Raw genomic sequence first — 21,834 nt, 5'->3', positions numbered from 1 at the left:
TGAGCAGAGAAATAACATAATAAGACTTGTAAAATAAAAACATTATTCTGTCAGTTTGTAGAATGTATTGGAGTAGAATGACCAGTTCAAAGCCGTAACACAGGTGAGAAGTATGAGATGATAATAGAAATGGCAAAGGAAGAGGAAAAAACCTGCAACTAGTAATTACGTACTTGTGCTAAGCAGTATGTTTTGGATATGTATCTTTTTAACCTCTATGTACAGTTAAGAAAACTGAGGCTTGGATAAATTAGTAATTTGCCCAAAGTCAAACAGTCAAGGCATAAGCTAACTGGTCTTTTGACCACACCCGAAGCCTGTGCTTGTTCCACCGTAGTACATTCTCCTGCTGTATCCTTCTGCCTCTGTGTGAGAGTGTACAGCAGCATAGAATCTCCAGGATAGACCAGCTAATTAGATACATGTGCATAAGGTACAGATAAAGAGTAGGTTTTCAAATAAAGCTTGTTGAATAAATTAACATGTAAAACATCATGGTAAATTGCTTAGAGGTACTTTGTATGTTTTGGTACAGGAAGAAAACAATCCTTGTCCTCAAGTGTTTGATTTTCTTTAAAGAACAATTACAACTATTGATGATTGATAAGAAAGCTCATAATGCAGTGGTGGCAAACATTTACTTAATAGTGTCCACTTTTCTTAAGTCCTTGATAAATATCTATTTTTTCCATTTGCTCACTTCATTATTATAACTATCCTATATTGATCATTCCTGTTGTACAGATGAGGAGACTGAGTTACAGAATGGTTAAGTATATTGCTTGATTTCATACAGCTTATTAAATAGCAGAACTGATATTTGAACCACAGTAGTGATTCCTTACTTGGGGTCTTCAAAAAGTTCATGGAAAGATTCGTATTAACTTCTAATTCTATTTTTCCATGAACTTTGGTTTTTTCCCTCGCAGCTGGCCTCCACAAACTTTTTGAAGTGCCCCCCCACATAGCCAACATACTTAGTCATTATGATTTACTGCCTCTTATACCACATTTAGAGTCTTGAGTACTGTAATAAATATGTGAAATGGTGTGGGAGTTTATCGTACTTAAATTTCACAGTAGCTCTGAGAAGTAGGAATTGGTCCGATTTGTAGAGAGGAAGCTGAGATTAGAATTTAACCCAAAGATTCTTGTCCATGGTAGAGAGTAAGCCATGCAGTATATTTCATTCTGCATGACGGCTAAGAAAAAGCTATGGTTTTAGTAGTTAGCATTTTTACTTTAGAAAAACAATTGAGAGAGAAGCCAGATCATAGGGAGTAAATATTTTAGCAATTTAGGCGAGGATATTTTGCTGGTGAAAGGATGGAGAGGGAGAAGTCCGTTTCCTGGTCACAACATGGCCAAGAGATGATATACTTCACTTCTGTCTTAAGGGTTAGAAGCCACCTAAATTGTTGGCAAGAGAGCCACTTTCAAAAGAAGAGATAATGAACAGGTTCAAGTGTAACAGTAACCTTGCAAAGATGCACAGTTCTAAAACAAGAAGAAAGTATATGCCAAGAAGAGACATTTTGAGGTATGAAAGATTTAAACTAGGAAAATTTGAGATTTCAAAGTCCCCTGAGAGTGAGTGGGCAGAGGTAAAGTTAAAGACAGATAAAGAAGGGAAAGGGTTTGAATCAACTGCTTTGAGAACAAGTAGGTAAAGGAGTTATGAGAGAAATGAGAAACTTTACAATGTGAAATCAACACTGAGAGTTTAGAGTTTAGGTGAGATTAAGCGGGATTAATTTCAAGTGGATCCAACCAATAAACCTCATAGTCGGGTTTTTTAAATTTATTTTTTGGTGGTGGTGGGGTGGGAAGGGTACCTAGTAATAATCACCAGTCTGGCTGAGAAAATATGTTTATTCTGTGTTACCCAGGAAAGGCCAAGAAGGTTCAGTAAAAGATAAATGAGTCATTTTCCTCACCATTGTATATTTTTTCTTTCTTTCTTTCTTTCTTTCTTTCTTTCTTTCTTTCTTTCTTTCTTTCTTTCTTTCTTTCTTTCTTTCTTTCTTTCTTTCTTTCTTTCTTTCTCTCTTTCTTTCTCTCTTTCTTTCTCTTTCTCTCTTTCTCTCTTTCTCTCTTTCTCTTTCTTTCTCTCTCTCTCTTTCTCTCTTTCTCTCTCTCTTTCTCTCTCTTTCTCTCTTTCTCTCTCTCTTTCTTTCTTTCTTTCTTTCTCTCTTTCTCTCTTTCTCTCTCTCTCTCTCTCTCTCTCTCTTTCTTTCTTTCTTTTTTTTTTTTTGTGGCTGGCCAGTATGGGGATCCAAACCCTTGACCTTGGTGTTACAACAATGTGCTCTAACCAACTGAGCTAACTGGCCAACCCTCACCTTTATTTATTAAGAATATTAATACTTGATTTGTCAATATATAGGAAACATATTATTTCCTACTCTGTCTTTTGCCTTGAGTTTACTTATTATGAACATTTAGATTGTTTCCATTTTTGGCTATTGCAAATAATGCTATAGTAAACGTTTTTGTTTATCAGTCTTTCTGTACATATTAAAGTATTCCCACAGGATAGATTCCTAAAAGCAGAACGTGTATTAAAAATTCAGGTATCTGTTAATTTTGTGTTTTTTGCCAATAGTTTTATTGAGATGTAATTCACACACCATGCATGTCACCCATTTAAAATGTACAATTCAGTGGTTTTTAATATGTTCCCAGCGTTGTGCAGCCATCACCAAAATCAGTTTTAAAATATTTCTTATCACCCAAAAAGAAACCCTGTTTCCCATTAGCAGTAATTCTCTCTGAGCTGTCTTCCTTCAGCCCTGGCAATTACTAATCTAGTTTCTGTCTCTATAGATTTCCCTGTTCTGGACATTTCATATAAATGGAATCATATGATAGCTGGTCTTTCGTAACTGGTTTCTTTTACTTAGCAAGATGTTTTGAGGGTTCATCCATGTTTTAGCATGTGCCAGTACTTCACGCCTTTTTATTGATGAGTAATATTCTATTGTATGGTATGGATATAGCACATTTATTTACTCGTCTGTTAACAGACATTTGGAGTGTTTCTACTTGGCCATTATGAATAGCGCTTTAGGAATATTCATGTACATGTTTTTGTATGGACATATGTTTTCATTTTTCTTTGCTGTATACCTTGGAGTTGAAATCCTAAGTCTTACGATAACTCATAAGGTCTAAATCTTTTGAGGAACATCTGTTAAATTTTAATAGTGCCAAATTTACTTCTAAAATTTCTTTTACCAACTGGTAACATAAACTTATGCTTTTGACTGGGCAGAAGAGTTCCCATTTTTTTGCATCCTGGCCGACACTCAGTACTGTCCATTTTTAAAATTTTGTCACTTTATTGATAAATGAGAGCTTGTTTTAATTCTCTGATTCCTTGTGAGTCTGAACTTGATCATCTTTTCATGTGTTTGTCATATTTTTAGTATTTCTTCTCCTGGGAGTTGCCTCTTTCCTTCCTTTTGGCATTTTTGGGGGAGGGGTTATTTTCTTTTATTCACAATTTCTAGGATTTCTTAATAAGTTCCCTCTTATTTCTTTGTGTATTAATTCTGTGTTACAAATATTTTCTCCCAGCCTTTTCTGGCCCTTAACTTTGCTAATGATGTCTTTTTTACACCCAAGGCTTTCATTTTTATGAGGTTAAATCATTTGATCTTGTTTGTTATGGTTTCCGTTTTGTTTTGATTTTTCCCCCTTGTATCAGTTTTGTTTCTCCCAGCCCAAGATTAAACTAATATTCTCTAGTATTTTCTTCAGATGCTTTTGTGAGCTTTATTTTTTTAATGTTTACCTCTTTCATCCATCTTGATTATTGAGTGGTATGATGTAGGGATCTACCTTTTTACTTTTTTTCAAAGAATTACCTAATGTCTTAACTCTAGTCTGTTCTCTATAAATATGAAACTCCCTCCTCCTCTCTTACAAAACAGAACTTCCCATATTTACACGAGTCATTTTTTGAACTTTTCTATTCCACGGGTCTATTTGTGAGTTCTTACGCTAAAACTATAGTTATATAGTTTTATAATATACTTTGATATTTGTTAGCATGTTTCCTGATGTTGCATTTTTTCAAAACTTTCATAAACATTTCTACATTCTCTACTCCAACTGAACTTCTTTCCCAGCTTTTCAAGTTTCAGTTTTAAGTCTGTTAGGATTTATGTTGAGGTTACATTAAATTTGTGGATTGTTTTAAATAAATGATATCTTTATAATATTAAGTTTTCCTATCTAGATTGTTTTGTGTGTCCTCTAGTAAAATATATTTAATGTTTATGATATAGGTCCTGAATCTATGTACTTCGTTCTGTCACAACTGTTAAAACTATCTTTTGCTTCTGCAATAGAATAGAAATAAACTGCAGTAGAACTAATCACCCTACTTGCATTCTTGCCCACTCTGTGTCTTCAGACTAAATCAGATCATGATTTTCTCTCGCCTGAAACCATTTGATGGCTGGCTTCCCCATCCACTCAAAATAAAATCCACACTCCTTACCAAGCCTCTCAAATCTTTTTGTGGTCTGGCCCATCTATCTGCCATCTGTCTTCATTTAATGCTGTTGCATCTATTTCAAGCTGAGGTTTTCTTTGATTTTGTTTTCCTGTAGATCAGTTTTTCTGTGGTTTCTTTTCTATCTTAAAGGCGTCCCTTAATATTTGTATATTCTTTTGCATTGTACATTTATTATTTTTCTATTTTATTAGATGATTATTTTTATTTTAGTATTTTCTTCATTTTATGGGATCAGGATAGAGATGACAACTCTTGTGAATGAGAAACCTAGAGGTTTCTTTGTTTTTCATTTTTTTGTTTTTGTTTTTTTGAAAATGGAAATCAGTATGGTTCCTCAAGGCAGAGTTAATTAAAACTTGATGAACTCATAATACATAGAAAATAAGAGAATCTAAACTCTTAAGACTAAGATCATTTTGAATCTTTAATATTTATTAAGTAATTAATATGGGTTATAATTAAGTGGCTAGGTGCTAAACAAATTTGAAAATATTTGGTTTATCAGATTTAATATAAGATCAGAAATTCTGTCTTCCCTAAATTGTATTACTTGCAAACATTTTTAATTAGCCAGAATCAGGTTGTCATATAAAATACAAGTCTTCCAGTTAAATTTGAATTTCAAACAACAATGAATAATTTTTTTAGTATGAGTATGTCCCATACAATATTTGGAATATATTTGTACTAAAAAAAAATTTGTTTTCAATCTGAAATTTAAATTTAACTGGGAATCCTGGGTTTTTTGTTTTTAATTTGTTAAATCTAGCAACCCTAGCTGAATACCAACTCTGTAACAACCTGACTTCTTAGGAATACAGCAAACAACCAGTAAGTAGGTTTAAGAAGCTCCTTGTGAACAAAAAGGATTTCATACTCAAATTTCAGGTACTTTTACTTATAAGTGAAATAGTGAAGCCTTTTTCAGTATCTTATTTTCTATTTTAGTTATAATAGTCTTATAAAAAAAGTCAACTTTTTCGTTTTTAACTACAGATTCTTTATTTACTCAAAAACTCAACGTTATCTCATCCCACTTATTTTTTCAGCCATCACGAACCTATGCTTGAACAAAATTATGCTGCTTGTTTTCATATCTTTATTCATGCTAATCTCTGTGCCTGAAGACCTACATTATATCCCTCCCATCTGTGACTGTTCAGTCCTTCAGTGCCCACTTCCCATGCTGTCTCTTCCAAGGACAACTCTGATTCTTACAGCTGAAAGTGATCTATCGTACCTCTGAGCATGTTGCTCTCATGGCATTTGGTGCATCATACCTTGTTCCCTAGTGTATATTACTAAATTACACTTGAGAAGATCTTGTCATCTTCATCTTCTTTGTGGTATCTTTGTATTCCTGTACTGTGCTTAGCATTGTTCTTTTCAGTACTTAGCATTCAGGGTGTGTTTGTTACATAAATGTAGCACAGTTATCTGGTTTCCAAGTCAGCATCAAATTTGAAAGGTCCATGAGAGACTTTTTTTAAAAAAAATTTATTTTATTTTGTCAATATACCATGTGTTTGATTATTGTGGTCTATTACTGAAACCTCCCTCCCTCCTCCCGCTCCCCCCTCCCTCCCAACACCTCATATCTGTTAGCTTGTCATATCAACTTCAAGGAATTGTAATTGTTGTGTCTTCTTCGCTCCCCTACCCAGTTTATTTGTGTATTTATTTATTTATTTTTAGCTCCCACAAATAAGTGACAACATGTGATATTTCTCTTTTTGTGCCTCACTCGTTTTACTTAATATAGTTCTCTCTAGGTCCATCCATGTTGTTGCAAATGGCAGTATTTCAGTATTTTTTATAACAGATTGGTATTCCATTGTGTAGATATACCACATTTTCTGTATCCACTCATCTGATGATGGACATTTGGTCTGGTTCTAACTCTTAGATATTGTAAATAGTGCTGCAGTGAACATTGGAGAACAGGTATACCTTCGACTTGATGATTTCCATTCCTCTGGGTATATTCCCAGCAGTAGGATAGCTGGATCATATGGTAAACCTATCTGTAATTGTTTGAGGAACCTCCATACCATTTTCCATAGAGGCTGCACCATTTTGCAGTCCCACCAACAATGTATGAGAGTTCCGTTTTCTCTGCAACCTTGCCAGCATTTATCATTCACAGTCTTTTGGATATTTACCATCCCAAGTGGAGTGAGATGGTATCTCAGTGTGGTTTTGATTTTCATTTCCCAAATGCTGAGTGATGTTGAGCATTTTTCCATGTGTCTGTTGGCCATTTGTATATCTTCCTTTGAGAAATGCCTATTTAGCTCTTTTGCCCATTTTTTAATTGGGTTACTTGTATTTTTTGTTGTAAAGTTGTTTCAGTTCCTTGTATATCCTGGATATTAATCCTTTGTCAGATGTATATTTTGCAAATATTTTCTCCCACTCTGTTGGTTGTCTTTTCACTCTGTTAATTGTTTCTTTTGCTGTGCAGAAGCTCTTTAGTTTGTTATAATCCCATTTATTTATTTTTCCTTTGGTTGCCCGTGCTTTTGGTGTCATATTCATGAAGTCTGTGCCTAGTCCTACTTCCTGAAGTGTTTCTCCTATGTTTTCTTTAAGAAGTTTTATTATTTCAGGTTGTATATTTAATTCTTTAATCCATTTTGAGTTGGTTTTAGTATATGGTGAGAGGTATGAGTCTAGTTTCATTCTCCTGCATCCAGTTATCTCAGAACCATTTGCTGAAGAGGCAGTCTCTTCTGCAGTGTATAGGCTTGGTGCCTTTGTCAAAGATCAGATGGCCATTTAATTTCCATGGGTTTGTATAGTTTCCAGAATTTCGCTTGTTATTGATTTCTAATTTTAATCCATTGTGGTCTGAAAAGATACATGGGAGAATTCCAATTTTTTTGAATTTGTTGAAACTTGATTTGTGACCTAACATGTGATCTATCCTGGAGAATGATCCATGTGCTGATGAGAAGAATGAATATTCTGAGGTTGTTGGATGGAATGTTCTGTAGATATCTGCCAAGTCCAATAGGTCTAGAGTGTTGTTTAGATCTTGTGTTTCTCTGCTGATTCTTTACCTAGATGATCCGTCCAATATTGACAGTGGGGTGTTCAGGTCCCCTTCTGTCTATTTCCTTCTTTAGGTCTAATAGAATTTGCTTTATAATTCTGGCTGCTCTGACATTGGGTGTGTATATATTTATGATTGTTATGTCTTCTTGATGGATGAATCCTTTTATCATTATGTAGTGGCCTTCATTATCTCTTTTTATGGTTTTTAGTTTAAAGTCTATTTTATCAGATATAGGAATAGCTACTCCAGCTCATTTTTCATTTCTGTTTGCATAGTAAATCTTTTTCCATCATTTCACTCTTAGTCTATGTGAGTCTTTATAGGTGAGGTGGGTCTTTTGAAGGCAGCCTATAGTTGGGTCTTTCTTTTTAATCCATTCAGCCAGTCTTTGTCTTTTGATTGGGGAATTTAATCCATTTACATTAAGAGTTGTTATTGAAAAGTGTTGATTTACTCCTAGCATTTTATTGATTTTTGTTTGGATGTCTTAAGTATTTTTTTTTCCTTTCTTTCTGATTTTCTGTTTGTCTTCTATATTTGTTGGGTTATAGATAAACTTTTTTTTCTTTTCATTGTTGGCATTTTTATTTTACTAGTGGGTTTTGCTTTTTCTTGAGTTTTTGTGGCAGTGGTAGTTATTTTTCAGGTACCCAACCCAGTACTCTCTTGAGAATTTCTTCTAAGGGTGGTCGTGTGGTAGTGAACTCCCGCAGTTTTTGTTTGTCTGAGAAATATACTATTTGCCCTTCATTTCAGAAGAATAGCCTTGCAGAGTAGAGTATTCTTGGCTGGCAATCTCTGTCTTTTAGTATTTTGAATATATCATCCCATTCCTTTCTGGCTTTTAGGGTTTGCAATGAAAAGTCTGATGTTAATCTATTTGGGGCTCCCTTATAGGTGATTTGACGCTTGTCTCTTACAGCTTTTAAGATTTTTCTCTTTGTCTTTGAGTTTTGCCAATTTGACTATAACATGTCTTGGAGAAGACCTTTTTGGATTGAATACAGTTGGGTATCTTTGAGCTTCCTGAATCTGAAGATCTGTGTCTTTTCATATACCTGAGAAGTTTTCTGCCACTATTTTGTTGAATATGTTTTCAATGGAATCTTTTTCCTCCCCTCTAGAATACCCATGACTTGGATATTTGAGTGCTTAAGGTTGTCTAATATCTCTCTTAGATTTTCTTCAGTGTTTTTAATTCTTTTTTCTTTTTTTTTTTTGTCTGCCTGTGTTATTTCAAACAGCCCATCTTCAAGGTCAGAAGTTCTCTCTTCTGCTTCTTCAAGCCTGCTGGTTAAACTCTTTGTTCTGTTTTTTATTTCATTGAATGAATTCTTCAGCTCAGCAGGCTCTGCTACATTCTTTTTCAGGGTATTGATTTCCTTGTACATTTCTTCTTTCATGTCCTGTATACTTTTCCTCATTTCATCGTGTTGTCTAGCTGAGTTTTCTTGTATCTCATTTAGTTTCCTTAGAATTATCACTTGAAATTCCTTGTCAGACATTTCAAGGGCTTCTTATTCTATAAGATCTGGAGCTTGAGAATTATTACCCTTTGTTAGTGTACTTTCTTGGTTTTTCATATTTCTGGTATCTTTCCTTTGATGTTTAGTCATTGTGGCAAGAGATTTCACGGTCCACTGGTTCGACACTATTGTCTGGCTAGGGTGCTGCCAGGGCTGCCTGTTTGGCACAGCTGTCTCAGTGTCTGCTAGGTCCCCCACTGGCGCCTTGGGTGCGTGGTCACCTCGGGTCTTGGGCCTCTCTGGGGAGGTGCCTATCTGGTTGGTGCACACTCGGCTGGGCTGGGGATGGAGTCTGGCAGTGGCGAGCCCTACCTGGTCAGTCATGCGCTGGCACTGCAGGGCATGTGGTCTCCGCAGATCTCGGGCCTCTCTGGAGATGTGCCTCTCTGGTCGGCAGTCACTCAGCTGGGCTGGGGATGGAGTCCGGCAACGGTGAGGCCTACCTGCTCGGTCACTCACTGGCATCGTGGGGCACGTGATCTTCGTGGATCTCGGGCCTCTCAAACAGGGTGCGTCTCTGATCGGTATGCACTCAGCCGGGCTGGGGATGGAGTCCCCATGAGAGACTTCTAAGATACAGTGACAGCAGTGAGATGTAATAGTTGAGGAGAAAACTATAAAACAGCAAACCCAAGTACTCAGGAATATAAAAGTCTGCATATGTAAATGTGGTTGGTCACATTGACTTAAGCAGATACAAGTTGATGGAGACTGATCATGATTAATCTTAAATGCCAGCTAAGGAAATAGTTAAACAGAAAATTCTAAATTATAGTCAGATAATCTAAAAAAGACAAACTCATTGAAGCAGAGAATAGAGTGTTGGTTACCATGGGATTGAGGGAAAGGGGTCAGTTGGGGAGAGGTTGGTCAAAAGATACAAAATTTCAGGTAGGAGGAATAAATTCAAGAGATCTATTGTACAACGTTGTAATTATAGTGAGTGACAAAGTATTGTATACTTAAAAATTGCTGAGAGTAAATTTTAAGTGTTCTCATCACAAAAAATAAGTATGCGAGGTAATTATATATGTTAGCTCAATTTAAATATTCCACAGTATGTATACATATTTCAAAACATCACGCTATACACCATATATACAACTTCTATTTGTCAATTAAAAAAAAAAAAGATAAAAACAGATACAACAGTTAAGCCAAAGAATCATCTTGTTTCTCTGGTGTTATCTGGTTTAATCCATTTAATATGTAGCACTCCTGAAAATTCAGTCAGAAGCTGGGTGAGTCTTCATGGTTTGTTTCACTTTCTTTTATAAGATAATTAGTATTAGAAAAGAAAAACTAAAGATAAATAAATCACCAAATTAATAGGATTTTCTGCAAATGTAAATAGCCTTCTTTGACAGTTATTGAGAAAGTCTCATACAAATAAATCTGTAATTTGTGATATGTAAGAATATTACGTCCTCACTGTTTATAGCGTGGTATAAAAATAAATATTCTTATGATGCACTTCATTAAAAAAATATAAAAAATTTTAAGTATATATTCTGCTTAAGGAAATAAACGTAATGCATTTGTTATATATTACTATCCAAACTATATCCCTAAACATAAGATAACTGACCTAATCTGAATAATTCATTACCCAAGCATTATGACCAGCTAGTTTGCTGCATTTAGTATATACTATTTTGTCTAGATATTTGTTAAAATTCCAAGGGAGTAAATGATGTAGTATCTAGTCGTAACACTAGGTGGTGGTAATTTATTTTAGAAATTAAATGATGAAAATGTTTCTTAGCATATGTGATTCTTTGAACATAAAAACATTCAGTACTGCTCACATTTCAGAAGGAAGGTAGAGAAAAGTTTGCGAAGCTATAAAGTATACATTTTTACCTATTTGGCTGTTCCCCTCCACTTCTTTCTTTCCTTTGGATGCTCTAACCCAAAGATTCCCAAATTTTTTGGTCTCGTGCCCTTTACTCTCTTAAAAAGTATTGAGGATCCCAAAAAAGGCTTTACTAACGTGGATTATAGGCAAATAATGATCAAAATTTTTTGTTAGAAATTTTTTAAGGTACATTAATTTATTTTAAAATAACAATATCCTTATTACTTATTAAGAAAAATAATATCTTTAATACAGAATAATTCTTAAAAGCAAAAAAATTAGTAAGAAGAGTGGCATTGTTTTAAATTTTTGCAATTCTTGGCTTATACCATCTGGATTTTATACTTAAGGATGCATACTAAAATATTTACAATAAAAATGACAGAGTTAATAATATTTTTTATTTTAATTGTCAAAACATAATATCCCAATGGAAAAATGGATGAAACATGACCAGATGGTGAAAAGGATGTGAAATTATATATACATTGTATTTAGAGTGGACATAATTTTTAACTAGAATAGAAAGGTTTTTTACATATTTGTATGGACCCAAATACGGTTTACCCTTGAACCACATTGGTGGCTAGGGGTGCCAACCACCACACAGTAGAAAATCCATGTATAACTTTTGACTTAACTACTACTTAAGTATGTCACATTTGTGGGGGGACGAGGATGCAGCATAGTAGCTTAGTTACTTAAGAAGTAGTTAAGTACTTAACTACTGTTAGCCTACTAATGGCCTACTAAGTAGTTAGGCTACTTAACTGTATGGCTAGGTATGTCATGAACACATTTTTTGATATATTTATTGAAAAAATTTTTCTATGTGTTTATTGAAAAAAATCTGTATATAAGTGGACCCACGCAGTTCAAACTTGTGTTGTTTTTGTATTGTATTCTTCTTTGAACATAAAAACATTCAGTACTGTTCACATTTCAGAAGGAAGGGAGAGAAACATTTGCGAAGCTATAAAGTATCCATTTCTACCTATTTGGCTGTTCCCCTCCACTGAATCTTTCTTTTCCTTTGGATGCTCTAACCCAAAGATTCTCAAATTTTTTTGTTGTTGTTGTTCAAGGGTTTGCTGTATGATAGTTCTACTTAATGTGTGTTAGCTGAAGGCCACAGCCTGTGAAAAGACTTTATTATGATAGTTACATCTCTGTTGTGAAAGAATCTCATATCTTTTCGTGCTGTATGCTTTGTCTGTTCTGTCTTATCTACATCCGTGGGTTGAGCTGTCATCTCTATTCTGATGACTCCCAATCTCTACATTCATCCCTGACCTCTCTTGCCTGTGTCCCCGAGCCTTACAACCAGTTGTTTTTCCCTTTCTAGCTGGAAGTCCTAATGGTAACTCAATCCCAGCTTGTCTAAAATCAAACTCGTCCTCTCTTCATGCAACTCCAGAACCTACTTCTTAATTCTAGTTAATATTTATTAGGTTTCCCAGACTAGAACCATCTAAGGAGACTTTGACAAATTCTTCACTCTTTAAATACCTCATTTTTTTCATATTTATTTGCTCCTTTTTTGTGTTTTGTTTTTTGGGTTTTGGGGGGTTTTTTTGCTTTGAATTTTCTCTTATCCTCTTTTGTCCTGGAAAACTCCTACATATACTCAAATGCCGTCACTTCTGTAAGGCTTCGCTAACACTGTAAGCAGATAGATGCTCTCATATGTGCACACACAGGGAGAGAGCACATGTTTTTCCATCCGTCTCCTTCGGTAAACGCTTAGGCTTTGTAAGGTAGAGACTATTTTCTTTTCATCTTTATTTCTCTAGTCTTAAGCACAGTTCTGTGTTTATTTACAGGCGAGAGGGATAGCATCAAATGTCCATGTTTTAAGTATTGTGCAAGTAGGGTCGCTGCTACCTAATGAGGAATTTTACTAATTGTGATCAGTGTATTCATTTGTTTTTCAAAATCAAAGTCAATTGAAGTTAGCCCTTTTGCACAGATATTAAGTATCTTTGTCTTCTTTTATTGTTGTCAATAACTCCCTGGATTTCAGGGAACAAATTATTTAATTAAAAAAGTGAACATTGAATATAAAGTTTTACAAATACATTTAATGTGCAGTTGGCCCTCCTTATCTGCAAGTTCCCCATCCATGGATTCAACCAACAGGGATCAAAAATATTCAAAGAAAAAGAATAAAAAATAACAATACAAGAATAAAAAATAATACAAATAAAAAACAATACAGTATAACAGCTGTTTACATAGCATTTACGTTGTATTAGGTACTATAAGTAACGTAGAGATTATTTAAAGTATGTGGGAGGATATGCATAGGTTATATGCAGATACTATGCCTTTTTATAAATGGAACTTGAGCATCCATGGATTTTGGTATCTGGAGGGAGTCCTGCATGGATACCCAGGGACAACTGTACATCTGAACTATCATATTTTCTCACCACAAACCTGATCTAATGGTATTTTATAATGAATAGTACCATAATGATGATTTGATGTAACCTCTTTAATAAATATGGGTTAAGTTTTAAAGTATAGGTTTGGGTGAAAGTAAAAGTTTTGGTGTAGTATAAGTATACATATATATGTGTGTTTATATACATATATACGTACTTTTCAGGTTTATATATACTAATACAGTGCTGTTTGTTTTTGTTTTATTTTTTGCAGAACTTCTTGGTATACATGAACAAGCAGCTGTAGGATTCTTAACATTAATGGAAGCTTTAAGATACTGTAAGGTAAATTGATTTTTAAGGTACTTTAATTTTTTTTTTTTGATATGTCCACTGTTGTGGATACCATTTTTGTTTCTATGACAGCATATTTTAGCTTATTACTATTAATATATACCACTCTCTTTCATTTTTTCCTATCTCCCACCCTAAGCTAACAGCATTATTAAGGATAGTTTAGCTGGCTGATCATTCTGAGTTTTCTATGCCAGGTCTATTGGTTTCTTTTGGGGGGGTGAGGGGAGGCAGAACCCAGTACAAAATAATACATAAAAATAGAGACATCTATTATTGAATGTAAATGTATTTTTTGGTAAACTGAACAAAAAGAAAGCACCATTTCTTCATTAACTATCAGAGTATCCTTCGCCAAAACAACTGGTAATGCTTTATCAGGCAAAGAAAAAAAATTTGCCAAATGCCTGAAATTCTAACTTTTATCTATTCCATTAAAAAGTGATTTCACATTAAAGAAATTCCAAACATTTCATAACATTAAACTCTTTAACAGATGTGCAAGGGTTAGGAACTACCATCATACTTCTTCATTTATTGCTGTACATTTCATTCCTTCCTACACAATCTGAAATAACTGCTAGGTATTCCAAATAAAGTGAGGTTTAAGTTGCTAATGATTTGCACTTAATCAGATGGCAGGATTTTGGAGAAAGAAAGTAGTAGATCTAATTTTCTTTTCCATTTTAGAATGGTTGTTCCATGGCAGTGGTTCTTGTGGTGATGATTTTTAGTAACAATAACAGTGTCTTGTCGTCTTTTTTTCTTTTTCTTTTTCTTTTTTGGCCAGACAGCTTTTCTCTTTCTCTTTCATGACAACACTTGGACAGGAGTGATATGGGTATGATAATCAAATAGGTCTCATCCTGCCCTTACTCATTAGTAGCGATCATATTGCTAAATAGTAGCAGCTCTTTTATTTTCACTGGCTTTAATTATATAATCTAAAGATATTCTGAGACAGCCTGGCAACCAGAGAATCAAACTGTGCCCCCTTTCCCCCAATACACACACACACACACACACACACACACACACACACACACACACACACACACACACACACACACACACACGCACTCATATATTCTAAAAGAAAGTGTTTGTGTGTGCACATCCATACACCTATGTGTTTTGCAGGAGGCTAGGGTATAGAGATTTTATATTTTGAAATATTTACCATGTAGTCTGTAAGACCCTAATGATCTGGATCCTATCTGTCTTTCCAGCAATGCTTGTATCCTGTTACCTGGACCATGTGCTTCAGCCATGCTGGTGTCCTGTCACTTTCCCAAACATGTCTAGCCCTTTCCTGTGCAGTAGGCCTTGGTACTTTCTGTCATTTCTATCTGGAATAGTCCAGCCCTTTAAATGAATGGTTCACTCTCCTCTTCAGGTTGTACTTCAAATTGTGCCTCAGACTCTTTCCTTGACTGCCTCCAGTTACTCTTTTTCACATTAGGAATAATTACTTACAGTGACCCTTTTTGCTTACTTAACTTTTTCAATATTGAATTTGTTTTTCTATTGTCTTTCCTAATGGAATATAGACCTTTTGAGGGCAGGAACATTATCTTGCTGGGTACATATCAGGTGCTCAGTAAATAAATATTTGTTGAACGAATGAATGGACAGTTTCACCAGAATTGTAAGGTTTTCTAAATATGTGCTTTTGCTTTTCTTTAACTTTCAGGTAGATCAGAAGTATATCTTTTTTCTCCTCTTGATCTTAGTGGGAAGTGAATAGCTGCTGTATGTTCCTGTTCACATATTGCTCTAGTGTTCTATCAGTTAACTATGTTTTTGTTTTTGTTTTTTAATAAGATTTAAAGATTTGTTTAATGGTGTAACACAACACACTTGGATAGTTGAAAGGTAGAGTGCTGTTCCTTTCAAACTCCAAATGAGAGAGGGCTGCCAGGCAGGGCCACACAGAAGGTTGCATCTGGGGACAGAGTAACAGCAAGCTGGAGCTGAAGGTGCAGTTTATGTATGGCAAATGGGATAGGAATAACTGGGCTTCGTGAGCTCTCTGTGGATTGGTTAATTGAAATAATTTCTGTATGCTCTGGGGCATGGGGGCTGTCTCTAGTTGTCTGGAACCTGACTCCATGGTGATCAGTGGGAGCTTTTTCAAGGAAACTGGCCTCTAGCCAGGGCCTTGAAACTGAGTCAGGACAGCATTTTGAAAAAACTAAATTACCCTATGGTGTTCATCTGTATATAACTTTTCAAAAAAATCTTTGTACATTTACTTTTTACCAGATGCTTAGAGAAATGGCATTAAGGAAATAATTGTGCTTGTGTTAATTTTGTAAATATGAACATTTTCCCATTCTTTGATAGTGTAGCAAATTGCCCTTTAAAAATGAATTTAACATTTTGCATATCATTTTGACCATTTATGCTCATTAATAGAAATGAAGTGATATTTCTGTATACAACTGCCCCTCCCACCAGGGAAGGTGGTTTTGATTGTGCACTTTTAAAAAAAATTGATTTATAACTCCCATGCCATAAAAGTCACAATTTTAAAGTACAGTAGTCCCACCCATCCACAGGGGATATGTTCCAAGACCTCCCAGTTGATGCCTGAAGGCAAGGATATACCAAATGCTATATGTACTTGTTTTTTCCTATATGTACATACCTCTGATAAAGTTTAATTTATAAATTAGGACACTAAAAGATTAACAACAATAACTACTCATAAAATAGAATAGTTATAACAATATACTATAATAAAAGTTATGTGAATATGTTCTCCCCCCCACCCCCAAATATCTTATTGTATGTAATATTTTTGAACTGTGGTTGACCACAGGTAACAGACCATGGAAAGTGAAACCATGGGTAAAGGAGGACTAATACATACAATTCAGTGTTTTTTAATCACAAGGTTGCACAATCATTCCCCTATCTAATTCCAGAATGTTTTTCTCACCCCAAAAAGAAGCTCTAAACCCATTAGTGGTCACTTCCGCTTCTTCCCCAATTCTTTACTTTCTGTCTCTATGGATTTTTCCTCTTCTGGACATTTCATATACTATTAAGTGGAGTCATACAATATGTAGCCTTTTGTGTGTGGCTTCTTTCACATAGCATAATATTTTCTATGTTCTTCAATATTTGAATATGTACCAGTGCTTCATTTCATTTCTTTTTTGACCAAACGATATTCTGTTGTATGATAAACCAATTTTGCTTACGCACTTATCAATTGATGGAGGTTTGGGTTGTTTCCACTTTTTAGCTATTGTGAATAATGTTGCTGTGAACATTCATGTACAAGTTTCTTGTGAACATATGTTTTCATTTCTCTTTGATGTATACTCAAGGGTAAAATTGCTTAGTCATATGGTAATTCTGCATTTAACTTTTTGAGGAATTTCCAAACTGTTTTGCAAAGCAATTGCACTATTTGTGCTCTAAATTAATTTGTTTTTTGTTATTATAAAACACTTCATGAGTTCAGCATTTACTTACCTTTTTATCCTACTGTATAAAATCTTATCCTGTTTCTCACTTCTACCTTAATTTAAATATACATACACAAACATGCTTTTTCAAAAAGAGAAATTAAATAATACCTAAACTGTTCACCACAAGAGGCAGCATGATGTAATAGAAATCCACCAGAGTAGGAATCAGAGAAACTAAGTTCTAATTCTAGGTCTACACTAGTTGCTTAAATTCAGACCAGGCACTGATCCTGTATATTTCTCAGGTTTCTTATGTATAAATTGAAGGACTTGCACTGCTCACCTCTAAAATCCCCTTCTACTCTGAAACTGATCTGAGGTTTTCCTTTTTCTTTATTCTTTTCTTTTATTCTCTGCTGTTCCTAAATCGTTCTTACTGGTTCAAGATTTCCATACGTGTTAGCACATCTAACTCATATGACAAAAATACTAATATTTCTATATGTGAATACAAAACAGTACCTATTTTCTACTTCCCTCCTAGTGATAAGAATAAATTCCATGGGGCCACTGTGGTGGTTGCAGCAGGGGTTTCGGGCTGATTAGAAAAGAATAATTTGCCCTGACTGGCAAGTATTCACTTGGAATTCCTCAATTACAGGCAGTCTGTGTGAGAGAAGAAAATTTAGCAAATTTAATTGATAATGTTAGCTGTTTTTAAGTTAAGGTGTCTTTATAAAAGTGTGGAATTGGTTAGTATGAACATGATGGATTTTTTAAATCTATTTTATTTTTTGACTATTAAGCTTTCTTTTTTTCAGTCACACACACGCAAAAAAGTTTTTGTACTATATGCAGTGTTTATAGATTAAGTATATAACCTTGAAGGTTTGATCTCTCTCTATGGGTATAGCACTCTGGCACAATACATTCCATTTAAGTATGAATTGGACACTTTAGTTGTGCTTCAAATATTCACAGGTAAATATTTAACAGGCAGTATAAATTTTTCATTTATTTGTTTAATTTTGCTGCATTTGTTCTAGGTTGGTTCTTACTTGAAATCTCCAAAATTCCCTATTTGGATTGTTGGCAGTGAAACTCACCTCACCGTATTTTTTGCCAAGGTATGCTTATAGCAGGATTTTTTTAGAGTATGACATCAGGCAAACAAGTAACATAAGTCCATATTTACTTTGGATCTTTGTGCAAACTTAAGCCTGTTTCCTCTAAACAAATGAATTGTTCCAAAATCTAAATTAATACTAAAGAACATATTGTTATTCTGTTCTGATTTTGGAATCATTTCAATAAAATCTGTCATGATTTTGTTATAATTTCTTTATCTTTTCTGACTTTGAAGCTTTAGCTTTTGCTTTTTTTCAGAAATCATGTGTGTTATGGAGAAAACAGTTGAATGTAAAAGTTTTGAATTGCTCTTTTGTAGGGAGGATAAAAATCTAACTTACATGATATAAAATATTTTAATTACAACATCTCCTTTAAAAGTATTTTAAAGTCTGTTAATCGTTCAATAGTATTAAAGTCAAGTGCTCTTTTAAGATAGAATATTTCTCATAATTTTACAATATACATGATTATAATATTGAAATAGATGAATTGCATTTGAATGTTTATTTCAAAATTTTTATAAAAAAAAGCTATTTCTAAATCTCAGCCTTTAACTATGTATAATATTTTTCCACAATTGAGAGGTTAAAACTTAGTGTCAAACAGCCTTTATTTGAATCCCAGCCTTGCCACTTTCTAACATCTCTCAGCGTCTTTTCCCAGTTCTTTTAAATAGGGATTAGTTATAGTACCTAGCTCTTAGAATTGTTGTCAGGCTTAAATATAAAATGTTTATCAGTGTCTAGTACAAGTTAAATGCTCAGTAAATCTTAAGTGCTGTCATCGTCATTGTTCTCATTATTCAACAAATATTAAATGTCTCTGGTATCACAGGTAGAGTTGCTAGAGCTAGACTGAAGGGGGAAATATAAAATTGTATTTTTGAAGTCTCAATTCTAACGCACTTTTATGATTACTCCATGAGCTTTTTTATCATGTATTTGTCGAAGTTTGTTTCTTTAGGAACTATGAATTATATAAATTGCACCAAAGTCTTAATTGACCATCCTGAGTTTTGTGGATCTAATTTATTCCTTATTACTGTATTTGCTTTTACTATCCTGGCAAAAGTCCAGCTAGTGGATTTAGAGCAAGATACTTTATAAAGTACAACTCTAAAAGTACAGACCTTACTGATATGAAGCATTTAGTGTGAAAGCTTTTGCTCTCCTGAGGTAGGGAGGAAGAAGTTAAAAACAGAATGTGAATTATAGAAACCAAACAGCTTCTAATTCCTGAGTGAGGATTTCATCATGTTATAAATTTCCAGAAAAGAAAATAAGTTTTAATTTACATACAAAGTGTATTTTCCAAAGAATTATTTATTATGTTTACCTCCAGCCCTATTCTTAAACATTAGCAAAACTAATAAATTACATGAAAGTCTGTAAGTTTTTAATATTAAATAAGATGAAAATATTTTGAATCTTAAATTTTATGATTGACATTTAAGAAATGATTTTGTTATCAAAACAGTAGGAGAGATTTCACAGAAAGTTAATACAAGGAGCAGTGTCAATTGAGCTATGAGACTTTGCAGACATTTTGTATTCCAGCATCTGAAAAAGTTAGGGTTGTTGACAGAGTCACAAGAGTGTTTATGCCCTCCTTCTTATGAAGTATACTTCTTACCTACCTATCCTAGTATTTTTTTGTTGTTCCCATAGCTTTTGTTCCATTATGCTGTTGCATTTATCACACAACACACAGGGACTATTTCTCGCACTCTTTTTTGGATGCCCATCTTAGGCAGTGAGCCTTGTCCAGGGCAGGGGCTGTCTCATTCATCTTCTTATCTGTAGATCCCAGCCACGGGCAATGAAATGTTGAATTAGAGACATGGAGTTCATAAGAAAAAAGCACAAAAAATCCTGCTACATAGATGTAGGCCTGACAAAACACAAATTCAATGTATGCCATGTAAGTCATGCATAATATTTAAGTCTGTCTTTATTTGTTGTATCTGTGAGCTACCAGAAAAGTCAGGATAGGAAAGAGCACACGCACATAAGGTGATTATGGAAAATTTTATAATAAGACTTTAGATTCTTTATTATAAATGTTAAAAATCATACGTATCGAGTACCTTATCTCTCTTTTAGAACTCTTTGGTTTTATACTAATCGTTACTGTTTTGAGACTTACCTTTGTAGTCTCACGATATGGTGCATAGTCTGGCATGTTGGGTAGGGATTCATTAGTTGAATGAACAAAGCTTTTGCACTAATTTTCCACACTTGGGTTCCAGTGACATTTGTATTCCCTAAAAATATTTTTTCATGATTCATTAAGAAGTTTTTTAAAAGTATAGATACTTTCTTCTAAATGTATTTTACAATAATTGAATTTGGACTTTTTGAACATGTTTTTAAAAAGAGTTTCAGGTAAAGAATTTCTTCCCCTTTGAAATAAAGTAAGACAAAGCTGGATGATCACTTAAATGGTAAATGAGAGCGATAATACTTGACAACATTTATTGGGTCCATTTTTAGATGTTCTTAAGTATAAACTAGTGTTTGTGTAGTTTTCATCATATAGAAAGTACTGGAAATTTTGCTGTTCTAGAAATTATAACAAGAACAATTATTTGGTTATTCTTTCTTTAATATTTCTAAATTTGAGCAAGCAATTTTGGCTGTGGTCTTGTTTCTGTTATTTTTTATTTTTGAGTTTTGGTTTGTTTTTCGTGGGTTTGTTTGTTTTACTATATATGAGGTACTTCAAAAAGTTTGTGGAAAAATAGTATGAAAAGATAATATGAATCTTTCCATTAACTTCTTGAAGACCCCTCCTATGCTCTGTGGCCTCAAACATTGTTTTTATTTTTCCTCAGGAATTTATTGTAAATTTTGATGTCTTTCTATAGAACTGTTTGTTTGTCTAGATGTACATTTCATGTGCTGACTTCTTTGTACTCATTACAAATAAGTTAAAAAGCATATTTTAAGTTTGTAATTTGTAATTTGGCATTGTAAATGCCTACGTAAAGCAATGGAACTCTTCGTGTGACTTATGCGCTGAAGGTGGTAATACTTGCTACTATCTTTATCACTCATGTACTTATTTATCAGATATTTACTGGGCATCTAGTATGTACCTGACCTTATGCCAAGCATCATGAATACAGTGGTGAGCAAAAGTAGATATGGATCCTGTTCTTATGGAGGAGTGCATTCTAATGGGGAAGGCATTACTCAAATGATCACACTTACAAAATTATCAGTGTGATAAGTGCTGACAAAGCACTGGTCTATAATGCTGTAAGAATGTCTCCTAGTTTTGGAAGACTGGGATATTTCCTTGAAGAACTAATATCTACAATGAGCGCTAAGGCATCTATAAGATTAAATGAAGGGAAGAGGGGGAAAGGCCCATTCTCTACAGAGGAAGTAGTTGGAGCAAATAAATGTCTGTGGAAGGAAGGAGGGAAAGACTGTAGTGAGAACAACTGAAAGAGAAGTGCTGGAGCACTGAGACTTAGGACAAGGCGTAAGATGAGGCTGGAAAAGTAGTCAGCTGTGTTACTCTTTATTTAAGAGTAATGACCACCACTGTGCTTATTAAAAATTGGTG

General features: G+C 34.2%; 1 protein-coding gene across 1 annotated transcript in view; it reads left to right on the top strand.

Annotated features, from left to right (window-relative positions):
- MINDY3 (MINDY lysine 48 deubiquitinase 3) overlaps positions 1-21,834 on the top strand; it is an 81,522-nt gene that overhangs the window by 27,943 nt on the left and 31,745 nt on the right. Inside the window, exons 9-10 of the mRNA XM_063100547.1 lie at positions 13,629-13,699; positions 18,177-18,257. Of these exons, the coding sequence (XP_062956617.1) occupies positions 13,629-13,699; positions 18,177-18,257 (152 nt within the window). The remainder of the gene's footprint in view (positions 1-13,628; positions 13,700-18,176; positions 18,258-21,834) is intronic.

This window comes from Cynocephalus volans, chromosome 6 (genome assembly GCF_027409185.1).
Source record: "Cynocephalus volans isolate mCynVol1 chromosome 6, mCynVol1.pri, whole genome shotgun sequence".
Classification (NCBI taxonomy): domain Eukaryota; kingdom Metazoa; phylum Chordata; class Mammalia; order Dermoptera; family Cynocephalidae; genus Cynocephalus; species Cynocephalus volans.
The sequence above is the reverse complement of the archived record's forward strand: the minus strand, read 5'-3'. Positions and strand labels throughout refer to the sequence as shown.